Raw genomic sequence first — 16,303 nt, 5'->3', positions numbered from 1 at the left:
TTTGTGCCTAATTGTATGCAACATGATGGAGGGCATCAGGCAGGTAGAGCCTAAACCTATACGTAGAATACTTCTACGTATTTTGGTTTTATTGAATGGAATGATACCCTAGAGGGGGTATTGTTTGGGGATAGTTGGAGGGCTTTCCTGGCCTGGTTAGACTTCACATTTAAAAAATACTTCATAATAATAAAATGGTCTAATAGGTAATATATTTACCATATCAATGGACTCCGCATCTTCACTGTGAAAAAATAATAGTTTCCTGTCCAAAATGAACTCTGAAAAAAAAAAATAGAAAATAATGTTTGAATACAAATGCACTAAAACATAGTACTTTAGCTTTAGCATCTATGTTACAAAGAGCTAAATTCCCAATTTGTACGGTTTAGGAGATATTTGCAGTGCATGCAGCTGCTCACGCGAGCGGAGCATGCGCTCTGAAGGTCCGGGGGGACCTTCAGTTTTCCTTGCCGGGAGCTTGCCGGAAAATCACTCCCGCTCCCGGGAGTGACGTCATTGCGGCTCCGGCCAATCACAGCGCCAGAGCTGCCGAACCCAGAAGAGATGCCGAGGGATCATGGCAGCGCCCGCAGCGATGTCCGGGGGTCCGTGTCGGGGCTTTGTTCTAAGGTAAGTAATACATAATGAGCTAGTATGCGATGCATACTAGCCAATTATGCCTTTGTCTTGCAGGTTTTTTTTCTGTTTTTTTTCGGGTTTACAACCACTTTAAGGTAGAGTGAAAGGCAAGTAAAGCATTGGGGTAAACCTAAAGGTTTGGTTAAAATGTACTGCAAAGCAAAAAACAAAGTACATGCGCATGTATCCCTTTTAGGGACTGTGCAAGTTCACAAAAGTACCTGCTGATTTGCTAGAAATGCATCCAGATCTTAAATTCCTATTGTAGGCTGAACCTGAAAACTCAAGGAATGGTGTCAGCCCTATCCAGTTGTCTTTTTCTGAATTACAGAATCCCTTCTCCTTTCCTCCACAACAAAGGGGAAGTTGAGCTAGGCAGAGCTGATGGTACTCCTTGAGATAACACGGGCTGAGCGAACAGGAACGCATGACAGCTATAAATTTCTGATGGGATCAAAAGTAATTTTTTTTGCATTTGTTGAACTGATTTAACAAAACACTTTCAATTTTATATTTAACAGACTAAAAGGGAGCAAAAAAGAGAAGTTAACGTGTTACTAAACCCAGGAGACTGTATTCACTATATCTGGTTTCCCACAGTACACAGAACATGGAAATGCAATTATTTTAGTAAATATAAACTGGAAAACTCCTTAGGTTCCATAGTGAGTACTCTAAACATGCTCTACTGCAAGGGTCTTCAAACTATGGCCCTCCAGTTGTTCAGGAACTACAATTCCCATCATGCCTAGTCATGCCTGTGAGGTTTACAATGCCTCATGGGATTTGTAGTTCCACAACAGCTGGAGGGCCATAGTTTGAGGATTCCTGCTCTACTGCATATACAGACTGATTTTACTGTTCTGGGTTTAGTAAAACTTTATTTGTGAAGGTTTACATACACTTTAAGGGTAGGGGTCAGGGTATGTAGGAGAACAAAAGCTAAATGCCTACTGACACCAAATATGTTCCTGACACCTTGACGCCAATCTATGCAAAATCCAACCCAAGATAAAAGCCTTTTCCCCATGATAGCTGATGTGTAGGTTCTGATTGTGCTGGACTAAAAGAAGTGGGGTGTTGATATTATTGGATGAATGATAGAATTCAGACCTCCTTCACAAGGGCTGATGTGCAATGAGGATGGCTTGTAGATGGACCTTGTTCTGGTATTGGGATGTTGCCTATCTGATGATCTCTCGGAAAACACTCAGTGGATGGCAAACGTTCTTTGTTTTACATGTCATGAACTATTGCACTAATGCCTCGTTTCCACTGAGTGGTACGGTACGGTTCGGTTCAGTACGGTACGGTTCGGTACGATACACATTGCGTTTCCACTGCCAATAGTACCCTTTCATGATAGGCGTGGTGTAGCAGGAAAGCTGTGATAGAGAATTCTCTGTCAACCAATCAAAGTTCTGCAGAGTGTAGCTCCACCCAGCTGGTACGGTACTAATGTTCTTGGTACCCCAACGAAAGGGTACCAAAAAAGTGGTATGGTACGGTTTGGAATTAGGGTACCATTCGTAATGGAAATGGCATAAATAGCGTACCATACCGAACCGAACCGTACCAGAAAGCTCAGTGGAAACGGGGAATTAGTGCTCCTCAATACCCACCCCCGATCTTTCCACATGATGGCACTTCTAGTGGTACCTGCTGGTCATCTAATGTCTATAACACTTTAAGGGCTCGTTTACACTTGCTTTAAAACGTGGCATTGGACACACTTTTTTTGAAAGCACTCTGAATGCCAATCAAAGCCTCTGTCACTAAATAAAAGGGTTATCGAAGGGCTCATTTACACTTGCTTCAAAACATGGCTTTGTACCGGCTTTTTTACATCTCTCTGAACGCCAGTCAAAAGCCCCCGTCACTAAATAAAATGGTTATCGAAGGGCTCGTTTACACTTGCTTCAAAACATGGCTTCAGACATACTTTTGTAAAACTCTCTGAAGGCCAGTTAAAGCCTCTGTCACTAAATAAATGGTAAGCTCACAGTCCTGTTTACACCTTGCATTTGCTTTGCCTCGCTTCAAAAATTACACCCCATGTCGCTTTAGTGGTGTTTCAAAGCATCTTTAAAGCCTCCATAGAAGTCTTTTGTAAAACTCTCTGAAGGCCAGTTAAAGCCTCTGTCACTAAATAAATGGTAAGCTCACAGTCCTGTTAACACCTTGCATTTGCTTTGCCTTGCTTCAAAAATTACACCCCATGTCGCTATAGTGGTGTTTCAAAGCATCTTTAAAGCCTCCATAGAAGTCTATGATAACACTCGCTTGAAGCACCTGATGTTTTTGAGAGGCTTTAATTCAGCTTCAGCGTCACTTTGTTTTGGAGAAATTGCAGGTATGAGATATCCACACACACAGGGCATCTGCTAAGCTTCATTCAAGCTTCAAAAAAGTACCACGGAACATCAAAAACACATCAAATGTGTGTTGAAGTTGAGGCAAGTTTAAATGAGCCTTTACAGTCCTGTTCAAAATGCTGTGTTTGCTTTGCTTCGCTTTAAAAATGATCCCCCATGTCACTTTCTTGGTGCTTCAAAGTGTCTCCAAAGCCTCCATAGAAGTCTATGACAATGCTCACTTACAGCACCTGCAGCTTTTGAGAGACTTTTATTAAGCATTAGCTTTGCTTTGTTCTAGGTATTTCAGGTATGAGATATCCCAGGATGCACTGGGAAACCAACATGCAGACATCATCAGGAGTCACTTCTGCTTCATGTGTATATATTGTCATATATATGTATATGTCACATCCGGTGTGCAGTGTGGAACAGCAGGAAGTTGAGCGGGGTCCGGAACAAATAGCAGAGGGCACACATGCTGTGCAACATGGGAACGCTATGGCTTAAAGTGAGCGGGGACCGGAGAGAGCGGACTGAGCGGCAGAGGATCAGCAGAGCTGGGGGCTGGAGCATGAGAAACTAGCAGATGTCACACATGGTGAGCAGCGTGGGAACAATATAGCGGGAAGTAAGCAGGGACCGAGAGAGCAGGATCAGCAAACCAGAGGATCAGCAGAGCTGGGGTTACTACTGAGTGGGGGATCAGCAGATCTGGGGGTGATACTGTGTAGGGGATCTGCTGAACGAGGGTAATAATAAGCTGGGGATCTGCTGAACAGGGGTACTTATGAGCTGGGGATCTGCTAAGTGTAGGTACTACTGACCCAGGGTTCTACTGGACCCCCTTAAAAAATATAGAAAATCAACACACACATAGGGCATTTGCCAATCATCATTAAAGCTTCAAAAAAGCATAAAAACACAAAAAACATGTTGAAGCGGTAGGCACTTTAATGCGTGTAAGGCCTCGTTTACACTTGCTTTAAAATGTGGCACTGGACACGCTTTTTTAAAGCACTCTGAATGCCAATCAGAGCCCCTGTCACTAAATAAAATGGTTACATTACAGTCCTGATCACATGTTGTGTTCTCTTTGCTTCAAAAATGATCCCCATGTTGCTTTCTTGGTGCTTTAAAGCGTCTCCAAAGCCTCCAAAGAAGTCTATGACAATGCTCGCTAACAGCACCTGATGCTTTGGAGAGGCTTTTACCCAAGTTTAGTTTTGCTTTGTTTTGGAGGTACTGCAGGTATGAGATATCCCAGGATGCACCGGGAAACCAACAATCAAACCGAAAAGACATAATCAGCAGTCACTTCTGGTTCATGTGTATATATTCTGGGAGCATCTGGTGCAGACGTCACATCTGGTGTGCAGCGTGGAGTAGCAGGAAGGTGAGTGGGGTCAGGACTGGAGCGGAGCAACTAGCATACAGCAAGTGTGGTGTGCAACATGGGAACGCTATAGCGAAAGGTGAGCGGGGCTTGGACTGGAGTCAAGCAACTAGCAGACCGCACGTGTGCTGTGCAACATGGGAACACTATAGCGGAAGGTGACCGGACTGGAGCCAAGCAACTAGCAGACGGCACAGGTGCTGTGCAACATGGGAACACTATAGCGGAAGGTGATCGGGGGCCGGAGAGAGAGGACTGAGCGGCAGAGGATTAGCAGAGCTGGGGGCTAGACCAGGAGAAACCAGCAGATATCACATGTGGTGAGCAGTGTAGGAACAATATAACAGAAAGTAAGCGGGGACCGGGAGGATAAGAAAGAGGAGGATTAGCAAACCAGAGGATCATCAAATCTGGGGGATCAGCAGAGCTGTGGGTTTCTACTGAGCAGGAGATCGGCAAAGCTGAGGGTACTGCTGAGTGGGGCATCAGCAGAGCTGGGGATGCTACTGTGCAGGGGATCTGCTGAATGAGGGTACTAATAAGCTAGGGATCTGCTGAACAGGGGTACTAATAAGCTGGGGATCTGCTGAGTGGGGGTACTACTGAGTCAGGGGTTCTACTGGACCCCTTTAAAACAAATAGAAAATCAACAACCCACAAGGCATTTGCCAAGCGTCAATAAAGCTTAAAAAAAAGCATGTTGAAGCAGTATGTGCTTTAATGTGTGTTAAAGTCGATGCAAGTGTAAGTGAGCCCTACGTTCCTTACTAAGACATTTCTTATTTATATAATTCACAATGCCATTCTCACCTTAGTTCTAGTGTAGAAGCAGCGGGGCGCTTTAGACCCTGAAATTGCCTTCTCATGTTCCTTAGATTATCAGTGCTCAGGTGCAGTGTGGTCAGATGTAGATTCGTTGTAATGACAGATTTCAGATCCTCATAGCAGTGGGAGGTCAGGCCACATTGATCCAACCTGCAAAGAGGAAAAAGACTAGTTGTGTTATCAAGTAATTTTACTAAGAAAGTCAGAAGAGTTTCCTTAATATGTAGCACTACCCCCCTGTAGGAGCTGCTGATTTCCGGGTCCCCACTGCTGCACAGCCAGTCACATAGCATTTCCTTTATTCACTCAATTGCAGTAAACAGCCCTTAGCTTATTTGTTGTTTTATTAGAGGATGATAACTTGGATGGGGTAGGTCATTATGGAATGTAAATGGGGGGTGTAGAACCAGCGCTATGAATAAGAACAGCCAGGCAGTAAAAATATAAAAGGTTGCAGCCACCAACCGACCTCTAAGAAGCTTAGGGGCAGGAATGTAATGTGGGGGTGAAGGGTTGGAAATCGGCGCTACCTACCACATGTGCAATGATGTGAGTAAAAGAGGAAAAAGTGCTTAGTGCATACAAAATAGTGCAAAATGTGACAATTATAATTAATCTTGTAAATGAATAGATAATAAATCCAATAAATAAATAAATAAAAAATAGAAAAAAGTTATTAAATATATGGTGTTTGAAGTGAAGTAAAAAAACTGGGTATGTATACAAAGTTAGTGGTTACAATTGCCACTATAAAATGCTGAATGAGGTAGTTGTGAATTAGTCATAAATACTATAAAAATGCCATTTGTATATCCTTTTGATAAATGCTCATGTAATGTGTCGGTCTGGACACTAGGGGTCACACTTACCCTGGGACACACAGAAGTGTATAAGCCAGATAACAGGAACTAAGTAATTCTCAAACCTGCCTGTTGGTGGTCCCACAGGACCAGAAAGATCCCATCTGGGTGTAAAGGGAAAAATAAAAGATCCTTAGTGTGACAAGTAAAGAGCAAGTGTACAAGGCAATAGTATCGACTCACGCTTGAGATTGATGCAGCAGATCTTCTCAGATACTGGCAGTCTGCGCCGGGGAAAAACTACAGCGTTCCAAGCATCGGCGAGCTGCGGACCGGAAGTGACGTGGGTTTCCGCCCGACGTACGTTTCGTCATAGGACGTCTATGGGGAGCGGTGCCCGTCAGTCGACCTCACTGTCCTAATATAGCCATAGTCATCCCAACGGCCTATAGGTTGCCTCAATGCACATCTGCCAATAGTTGCTCAGTATTGGAAACAGATGGGACGTGCAGGCTTATTATGGGATGCATATTAAAGGCTATTGTTATCATCATGTTAGATCGTGCTGCCATCTGGTGGATCCAATTTATATTACAAGGATATTTAAAATTAACTTTATTAAGAACAAATATGTGTAATAAAATGTATATATAGAATTAATAAAAAGACAAAGATATAGTTAAAAAAGGCGATAAACGTATTTTGTAAGGTGCTTTAATAGTGAATCAGTGTATATTAGTGAAAAAAAGAGGAGAGACGAGTCCAAAGGAAAGGACTGTGGTAAGTGGTTAAAATATAATATATAAGCCAAGGGCACATATATAAAAGTGCTGACGTTGAAGTAAAGGAAATGACGTTGAAGTAAAAGAATAAATAAGCAAATCTTTAGTGTCCGAGATATAAATTATTTGGTATATGTACTTATAGTGGATAATGAAAGTGAAGTGAAGATAGATAAAGAACACCCGTGAGAACTTGAAAATTATACATTGAAGCGAGTGTGGGAAGGGATATTCAAAATATTTCATATAAAAGATGTTTAAATAGAAAGCAGGCTTATAACTTGAAGTGGTCTGTCCATTTTTTCTAAAAAGACAAAAAGTAAAGGGTTCCACATAGAGGGGAGAAAGTTCAAAAAATCAAAGAATTAAAAAATTAAAAAATTTTAAATAAAGTGATGCTGGATGAGAAGGTTGAGAACAACCAAGGGAAAAAACAAACAAATGGAGGAAAAAAATGGAGGAAAAAATTATATCCATGTATGCTGGATGAGAAGGTTGAAGTGATGCTGGATGAAAAGGTTACAAACAACCAAAAAGAAGAACAAACAGATGGAGGAAAAAATTATATCAATGTAGTAGTCAATTGCTTAATGAGTTGAAATCTATATCTTCTCATAAAGGGTAGTATAATCCAGATACTTGTGTGAAGTGGGTATATTTATGTAAAAACATATAGAAAATTGGAACTCTAAAAAAATTGGAACTCTAAAAAAAGAAACTCTAAAAAGTACCCATAGGGGAATAACAGTCATTAAACCGTTTAAGGAGATCCCAATCATCGAAAATGGTATAAACCGGATAATTGTAGTAACGTGATGTTGGATGAGAAGGTTAACAGAGTCTGCTTGGGTGAAGAAGGCGCAACATCCCAAGAGCTGAATGAAGGGAAGAAAGCATATCAGAAAAAAACACACATATCAGATGAAAAAAGGGGGGGGGGTGGATTGCCACGCTGCAATATGCATCCCCGTAAAAACATATGTATTGTAAACATGTATAAAAATGTTTATAAAAATATTATATATAAAAGGGAAAAAACATATGTAAAAGAAGATAAAATCAGAGGTTGTTTCGTAGTAGAAAAATAAAAACCAACAGGATAAAAAATGGAATTATGTGTCTGTGATAAAACAATTTAAATCGATATCAGCATTTAACCCTTCGGGTCGAAGAGAGCGCATTAAGAAAATCCATTTTGTTTCATTCTTTGATACCATTCTTCTTTTATTGCTACCTCTCCAATCATTTTTTATTTTATCAATTCCATAAAAAGTCATTCCTGCTGGGTTCTGTGCATGGGCCTCTTTAAAATGCCTTGATAAAGTGTGTTTTTCGAATCCTTTTTTAATATTCTTTATGTGATGGTATCTTTGATTTTATATTCTGTACCTGTGACATTGGATTTGAAACTTTTTATTTTTCTCTGTTGTTTCCTATTGTTTTTACAAGGAAGACATTTTTGACATTGGAAGAAACCGTTAATTGCTGTGGGTAGTAGGATCTTTTTAGGTGGATTAATTACATTGTGTACAATTTTGTCTCTTAAAGTGGGAGCTCGACGGTAAATAAATGATGGTTTAATGGGCAAGATTTGTTTAAGAGTTTTATCTGCTCTGAGAATTGGCCAGTGTTTTTTGATAATCTTTTCTAAATCTTTATGTTGTTTGTTGAAACCTGTGATGAAGGCATGTTCAAACCTATCACTGTTATTTTTCTTTTTATTGATATTTTCTTTAATGAGATCTTCTCTTTTCATTTTACTGACCATCTGTTTTATGTGTTCCAGTTCCTTCTTCCTGTAGCCCTTTTCTAGGAATCTGGTAATCAAAATGTCGGCTTGAATGTCGAAGTCTTGTAAGTCGCTACAATTCCTCCGAATTCGCAGTAATTGACCTTTGGGTATATTACCCAGCCACCGTTGGTGGTGGCAACTGCGTGTAGGTATATACCCATTTTTATCAGTTTTCTTGAAGAAGGTTTTACTTTTTAGTTTGCCGTTGTTTTTACAGTGCTCCAGATCTAAATATGAAATTTTATTCAAGTCCCAGTTACCCGTGAACGTGATTCCATATCCATTATTGCTAATCTTGTCAAAGAAAAGTTGCAATGATTCTGGGGTGCCCCGCCATATTAAAATAATATCGTCAATATATCTTCGATAAAATTTTAAAAAAGGTCTGTCCACACTAAAAACCTGCTCCTCCTCCCACTTTTGCATAAAAATGTTGGCCACACTGGGGGCATATCTAGCCCCCATGGCTACTCCCTTTGTTTGTACAAAATATTGTCCCTTGTACCAAAAATAATTAGAGTTCATAGGTCTTTGGAATGCCCAACTTGAAAATTTCCAGAACACAGAACAAAAAGGGGGACGACTTCTTCCCTATCTTTCTTCCTTCTGCACAAACTTGGTTCACTATGAATAGCCCCCGCTGATTACTCCAGTGGAACATCCCGACTAGTTGTGTATAATTTAGCACATTGTGGAATGAACAGCATCTCCTTCTGCCTCCCTGTAGACACTGAGCCCAGTTCTACCACTGCAGTAGACTACCAGCCTGCCTGGCTGCCACCAGCCCACCTCGCGGCTTGCTTCCCTCAGTCCTCCTGAGAGCACTGTTACAGCTGACAGTCTCTCCCCTTTGTCCCTGCACCGTGCTGATCTACTCACGGTCTCCGCTTGCTCTTCCCTGCTGCCTCTCCGACATGAATCCCTTCACCTGCCTCCTGTGATGTGATCCTTCCAGGCCAGCTTTCCCGAGCTCCCAGCCTGAGGTAAAACCCCTCCCCGGCAGGGGTCCCTTAATGGCCACCGACAGCCTCTCTTCGACACTGCTTCTCCATCTACCACCTGACTCCCCTGCTGGCATAGTCCGTGTCTATTAATGGGGTTCTCAGTTCCCTGCCAGGCCCACTCCTGGGGATTGGCTGAGAGCCCATAAATATTCAAGGCAGCCCTCCTAGCCGCTGCCCACCATTTTCTAGAACGTTCTCCAACATTCTAGAAATAGGGGGAGGCACCAGAGAGCTGTCATGAGTCATCCAGTCCTGAACTTTAGTGACCCTGACCCAATTACAGACCCACCAGTTAACATGAGTCAGAGTATAGTTTTTCTACTCTCCGTACTAGTATCACACACTAGAGGGTGCTGCAATATATTATTTGGGTTATTGTATCACATTTTACTCAGAGGCTGATCCTTTTTGGCCCACTCTATCAAAATTACTTAAAGCCTCATTTTTATTTTTGTCAAATGTGGGGAAGAGTTAACATTTCTATCAGGTTTTTGTTTGTGACCCCATTGGGAAAAATTTCCCTCACTTTTGGTCCAGTTGACACTCATACAAGGAATGAGAAAGCAGTTGTTACTGTTATGGGATCACAAAAACTTTTGTTGAGTTCTAACCCTTCCCTATTCTACTAAAAACTGTTTTTTGAGGGTAAATCTCCAAATAAGGAAACAGGCTGCAATAAAAAAAAAACTTGACAACATTCCATCCGCACCCTCACCTTTAACACATAGGGTGGCCAACGGTGACACCGTGGGAATCCAAATAGCAAAAATAGCCAGCACGCAAGAAATTAAAAACCTTAAATCTTTACCGAGGTCTTAACTGTAATCATGACAACATAGCTTGAACATAAACACCACCAATGTTTTGGAGACACTATGGTCCCCTTTCATCTGCCACCTTGAGAAAAGGGATCATAGTGTCGCTGAAATATCAGCTATTTTTATGTTTTCTTTTGTGCTATAGCAGGGACACTTAACCAGGGTGCTGTGGATCCCTAGGGTTCCTCCAGAGATTGCTAGGGGTTCCTTGAGCAATGAGAAATTTCTGCCTTCCAGATAAGTTCCCACGGACACCATTGATCTTTTTAGCTCTCTGTAAGGGGGTAATTATTCCCAATGACTATAAATGTAAGGAGCATTTATCCCACCTACCATCACACTAATGTATCATGAGTTGCAGATATAGTCGATTTAATCAGGTGTTCCCTGAGACTGGAAAGTTATTTCAAGGGTTCCTCTGTATTGAACGAGTTGAAAAAGGCTGTTCTATAGGATTGTTTAGTATAACTCTCCCTTAAGCTGGCCATACACTTATAGATTTTTTTCGTTCAGCCTGCGGACAGAATAAAATAAATCTAACAGGTTGTTCCATGAAAGCTAAACAGCTCAGATGGATACATTTCCCACTTCAGCTGTCAGAATACCTCAATTCTTGCATCTGATTAGATGCTTTTGAAGGAAGGCGGGCGGAGTGGTGCTGACAGGGCTGCCCGCTGATCAAAGTTTTGGCTGGTTCATTAAGAGTGGCCAGCTTAAAGCAAGGGTTAATTGCTTGTTTGTCTAGGGTAGGTGGAGAAACACTTTTACTTACCTGATCCTCCGCTCTCTTGGCATATGGTGCTCCCCTGTGCTCTGGTGGTGGACTGTCCCTCAGTGTCAACACATTCAATGCAGGGCTATGGTCCCTTCTTGAGTCTTGATGACATCAGAATCTTAGACTATTGGAGCATGGGGCAGAAGATGCTTTGGCGACCAGTCTAGCTGTGTGGAGGAGCAGGTAAGTAAATCTTCTTTTATTATTTCCCTAGACTTAAATGAGCAAACAGCCATAGCAGTGCAGGTGCAGCCCTACTGCAAGGGATACGTTTTTTTACTTGCCCTGAGTTGGGTTTTAGGCACTTGCATGCTATAGACTAGTCTTTCTCAATATTTTTACCCCAAAGCAACCCTTGAAATTATTCTCAGGTCATGGAGACCTCTTCTAAAACTGGTTAATTGGTGGTTAATGAGAAAATGCCCCTTACAGTTGTGACGGAATGCGTGGCACTCTGCTTTGGTGCATCCCCCAAACAGTGCCTCCTGCTCTCCAAACCTTTCCAACAGACCAAGAGCTAATACAAGCCCTTTTACCCCAAGCATCGTACACAGACAAGATGTTGAAGTAGAGCCAAAGGAATGACCATTTATTTGTCAGGTCACCTGTGGCCAGGTGGCAACTGCACCCTGTTGGGGACAGAGGTGCACCACAAGGTAGTGAACCCAATAGCTGACTGCAGTGGATGGACAGGAAATGTGAGCCCAAGATTCCCCAGGGCGCGGAGTCTAAGGCCCAGAGCCTCTAATGGTAAGGATGGACTTCGCTGCAGCTGGACCCAGGTTGCGGCCCCTGGGGTCCCCCAGGTCACGCTCCGTAGGGAGAGAGGGGAAGCAGCCACTCAGGACACAAAGGATAGTGATGGGTAAACCGAGGTCGGGGCAATCAGGCAGACGAGGGTAACCAAGGGACAGGCCAAAGGTCAGGGTCACAGGCAAACATGAGTAGTCAGAGACGAGCCAAAATCGGTACACAGCAAGGTAGACGTAGCACACGGCAGACAGGAACACAAGCTAACAAACAAAGTCGAACAGCAAAGCAGACCTGCAGTGCACTAGTTAATACAGACTTTCTGGAATGGCCTGGGGTGGAGCTATACAGGGAGGAGAGATGATAAAAGGCAGCCAGAAAGAGAGTCAGGCCTCTAATGGAGACATGGAGGAGAAGGTAAGCTGCCAGACACTATTGCATATCCATGACATTATTGAACAGAAATACAGGTTTTTCTACACTTCAAAAGTAGGTCAGTCACTACATAAATAATAAAACCAAATATTACCTAAAACATCACACAATGGTTAGATAATGAGCTAAAGTTGTCACAAGGCTTATCCCATACTAGGAAACCTCCAAGAGTTAGCCAAAGTAGCCAACAGACAGAAACAATAGGTGACTCAATTAACAATGGGAATTCACACCTAGAAGGCACACAATGGGGGTGACATACTCAACAAATAACACATAAAAAACAGTGATCCCACCCCACTTCAGACTATCCGGACAATCTACAGCAGTCTATGAGAAAAACTCATACAATGTTCCAGCAGTCTGAAAAAGTGGAATTCATTTATATTCATAGCTTTATTGAGGGATATTGTTGATACATATTTCTGTCCCATTTGAAGGAGCTTCTCCCACCCAGTCTGCAAAAGGGCCACCATATTCCCTCTGATCATTAACCTGTACAAGAATAATATTACATTTTACCATCAACTTCAGTAGGGGAGCTTTATTCATCACATTGTTGTCCATCATTAGAGGATGATCTGCTCTCTATGGGATTGGAGGATCAGCGGATGAACTGAGCTTTTTTCCATGCTCTGACCGGAGGAAGCAGATAAAATCCCCAGTCTCCCCCATGGGCCATAATCAGTGGGTAGGAGGCTAGCCCCTAGTCCCCTCCAAAAGTTCCTGTCCCGGTAGGGTCTGTCACAACATTGGTGGTCAGTTAAAAGAACGCCCCCTTTACAGTGGTGGTCAGATTGCCATCCTTACAGACAACTAAAAAGACCATTGGTGTCATACAGTTGGCTCTGCCAAGTGGCATTGGCTCTGGAACTATGCAGGAACCATCAGATGGGAGGGCAATCAGCCACAGCTCAAGGAACCCTTGGCAACTTCTGGAGAAACCCTAGTGTTCCATGGAACCCTGACTGAGAATGGCTGCTATAGACTTTATGTGAAATCTTCACACAGAAATTTGCTTATGCCCAGACTTTTTAAGCTTTCTGGAAAAATCACCAGCCCGAAAGTCCTATTTCTACAGTGTCCTGCAGCTCGTTATGGAGCATTTAGCAGATCCCTTACCATAGTTCCCGCAGGGTGCAACTTGACGATCTCAGTTCTTCACATAGCAGTTTTATTCCAGAGTCCATCAAGTTATTGAATGACAGGTCCAGTTTGATCAGAGAGCGGTTGGCAGCAATAGTAGAGCGAATCTCATAACAAGAGGAGTAGGTCAAATTACATTTTTTCAATCTGAAAATGGTAACATTTAAAGTAATTTATTATTCACATTTATATGCCACTGCTCTAAGCTTACAGGTTGCAACAAAATATTCAGGCAGAAGGTGAAGCTCTGGACTTCTTTTCACACTTTAGACTGTTCTTTACCCCTCTGTTGTATGAAGTCAATTGCCTAGAAAGCTCAGGCTGAAATTTACAGTGATTAACCACTTCAGCTCCGGAAGGTTTTACCCCCTTAATGACTAGGCCATTTTTTTGTGATCCGGCACTGCGTTACTTTAACCACTTAAGCCCCGGAGGATTTGGCTGCTCAAAGACCAGGGCCTATTTTGCGATTCGGCACTGCGTAACTTTAACGGACAATTGCGCGGTCGTGCAACGCTTTACCCAAATGAAATTGACGTCCTTTTTTCCCCCACAAACAGAGCTTTCTTTTGGTGGTATTTGATCACCTGTGCGATTTTTACTTTTTGCGCTATAAACAAAAAAAGAGTGACAAATTTGAAAAAATAATTTTTCACATTTTTTTATATGAAATTCCCCCAAAAAAATGTACAAATCAAAGTTTTTTTAACAATTTAGGCCAATTTGTTTTCTGCTACATATTTTTGGTAAAAAAAAATCGCAATAAGCGTATTTTGATTGGTTTGCGCAAAAATTCTGTGTGTGTGTGTGTACCAGAAGGCAGCGGAGGGAAGGAGGGGCTCAGAAATGTCGTAGATGCCGATCGGCAATCTTACCTGGAAGTGGGAGCGGGTACCTGTCGAAACCAGGTACCCGCTCCCCCCCCCTCCCCCAAAAGGTGCCAAATGTGGCAGTGAAGGGTGCAAACAAGCGGAGCTTCCCCTTTATTGCGTTTACTATCTACGGGAAAGATTTATGTCATTTTTATTGTTTTTTTTTTTTAACTAGTAATGGCGGCGACCTGCAATTTTTTTTGCGGGACTGCGACATTGCGGCGGACAGATCGGGCCCTTGAGTGACGTTTATGACACTTTTGGGAGTACCAGTGACATTACTACAGTAATCAGTGCTATACGTATGCACTGTTACTGTAATAATGACACTGGCAGGGAAGGGGTTAACTTTATTGGTAAACAGTGGGTTAAATGTATCCCTAGGGGCGTGATTCTAACTGTGGGGGGGGGGGGTGTGGCTTGTGATGTAACCACAGAGACATACGATCCTACATAGCAGGATCGTACAGTCTCTACAGTTACACCAGGGAGAATGACAGACAGCTGTGTTTACATCAGCCGCCTGCCTTTCTCCCTCTCCAGCGGGAGATCGCGAGTGGCCGGTGGACATCGGAGTCGCCGGTTACACGCGCGGGCGGCTGAGTGAGTGACGTACCCATACGTCACTTTGCCCAGCAGCGGCTGCCTGCCGCAGTATATCTGCGGTGGGCAGTCGTTAAGTGGTTAACGAAAAGTATCGATCAACTTGTGTACAATTATCAGCCTGTCTGGTTTTTCCCAAACCATCAGAGCTGCCAGCTAGGAAAGAATCAGTTATGGTCAGCTACTGATTTGCTTTTGCCCCTTTATCCAGACCAGATCATATGAACACCATTTAATATTTGTTGGTGATGGCCCACTAACCTACCAGAGAAACCCATGTAAACACAAGGATAGTTAATAGAAAGTCAGTGGAGAAAGGATCTATGTGTAGAATGAAAACTAGGGCTTCAACTTTTGTAACTATGCCACTATGTTAGCGTGAACATCACCTGAGCTCCTGCAGGGTACAGTCTGGATTTTTGAGTCCTTCACAGAGACGCCTTATCCCAATGTCCTGTAGATTATTACTTGCTAAGTCCAGGCTGATCAGAGATCGATTTGTAATAATGGAGCACAGGTCAACGCAAGAGAACGAGGTTAGACCACATTTACTCAACCTGCAGACATAAAAAGGCCAACAATTGTAACATCACTTTATTCTGACATACAAATAACAAAGGTATCCAACCAATGAGAATTTGGAAAAAGGGTTTGCAACGAGTAAGATTTTTAAAAATTAAGGTCTTAATGTGCTGTAGCACCCTTGTCTTAATGCAAGGTTGCTGTTAAATTTAGTTTGCTGGGCCTTAACTAGCTTGGCTGTAATTTTACTGTGGTTAATTGGACTTCCTCTCTTAATCTGGTTTGACTGCGTTTCTCCCTTTCCGTCAGTAGGTGGCACTGTTGCCTCTGACTCTAGTGTGAGAATTACAGTTAAACAAACTGTTAATGTCCATGTGTCTCTCAGCCAATTACAGTGTCACTACGGCATTCTGGGAGATCTTATTTAAAGGATGGGAGGTCCAATAATCGCTCTCTTCCCGCCCGGACCCCCTTGGGGGAGGGTGTGTGCTGCTGTTTGCTGCTGACTAGGCCTGAAGCCTGAGGCCTGGTCAGATACCTGGGATTCTGCTGAGGAGAGCCAGCGACCCACATGGGAAAGATCATCCACAGACATCCAGTAGCCTGTGTGAGTAACCTGCTTGTTTCTTATGGAGGACAGCTGTCCAGACAGTACAGACCACAGAAAGGGATTGTGTCTAGTGGAGAGAAGATGTCTCCCAGATCGATCTGAAGTTTTATGGATACCTAATGATTCTCAAGGTCTGCTATCCTGTACTGCTGTCTGAATACCTGTCTTTTGCAATGG

At 42.7% G+C, this 16,303-nt stretch overlaps 1 protein-coding gene across 1 annotated transcript in view; it reads right to left on the bottom strand.

The window, feature by feature from the left end:
* LOC309562624 (NACHT, LRR and PYD domains-containing protein 3-like) overlaps window positions 1-16,303 on the bottom strand; it is a 52,817-nt gene that overhangs the window by 3,392 nt on the left and 33,122 nt on the right. Inside the window, exons 8-11 of the mRNA XM_082266877.1 lie at window positions 15,384-15,551; window positions 13,496-13,666; window positions 5,203-5,367; window positions 220-281 (exon numbers count right to left, since the gene is read on the bottom strand). Of these exons, the coding sequence (XP_082123003.1) occupies window positions 242-281; window positions 5,203-5,367; window positions 13,496-13,666; window positions 15,384-15,551 (544 nt within the window). The 3' untranslated portion in view covers window positions 220-241. The remainder of the gene's footprint in view (window positions 1-219; window positions 282-5,202; window positions 5,368-13,495; window positions 13,667-15,383; window positions 15,552-16,303) is intronic.

This window comes from Pelophylax lessonae (genome assembly GCF_965119305.1).
Source record: "Pelophylax lessonae genome assembly, chromosome: 9".
NCBI classification, from domain to species: domain Eukaryota; kingdom Metazoa; phylum Chordata; class Amphibia; order Anura; family Ranidae; genus Pelophylax; species Pelophylax lessonae.
This window is presented reverse-complemented; position numbering and strand designations above follow the sequence as displayed.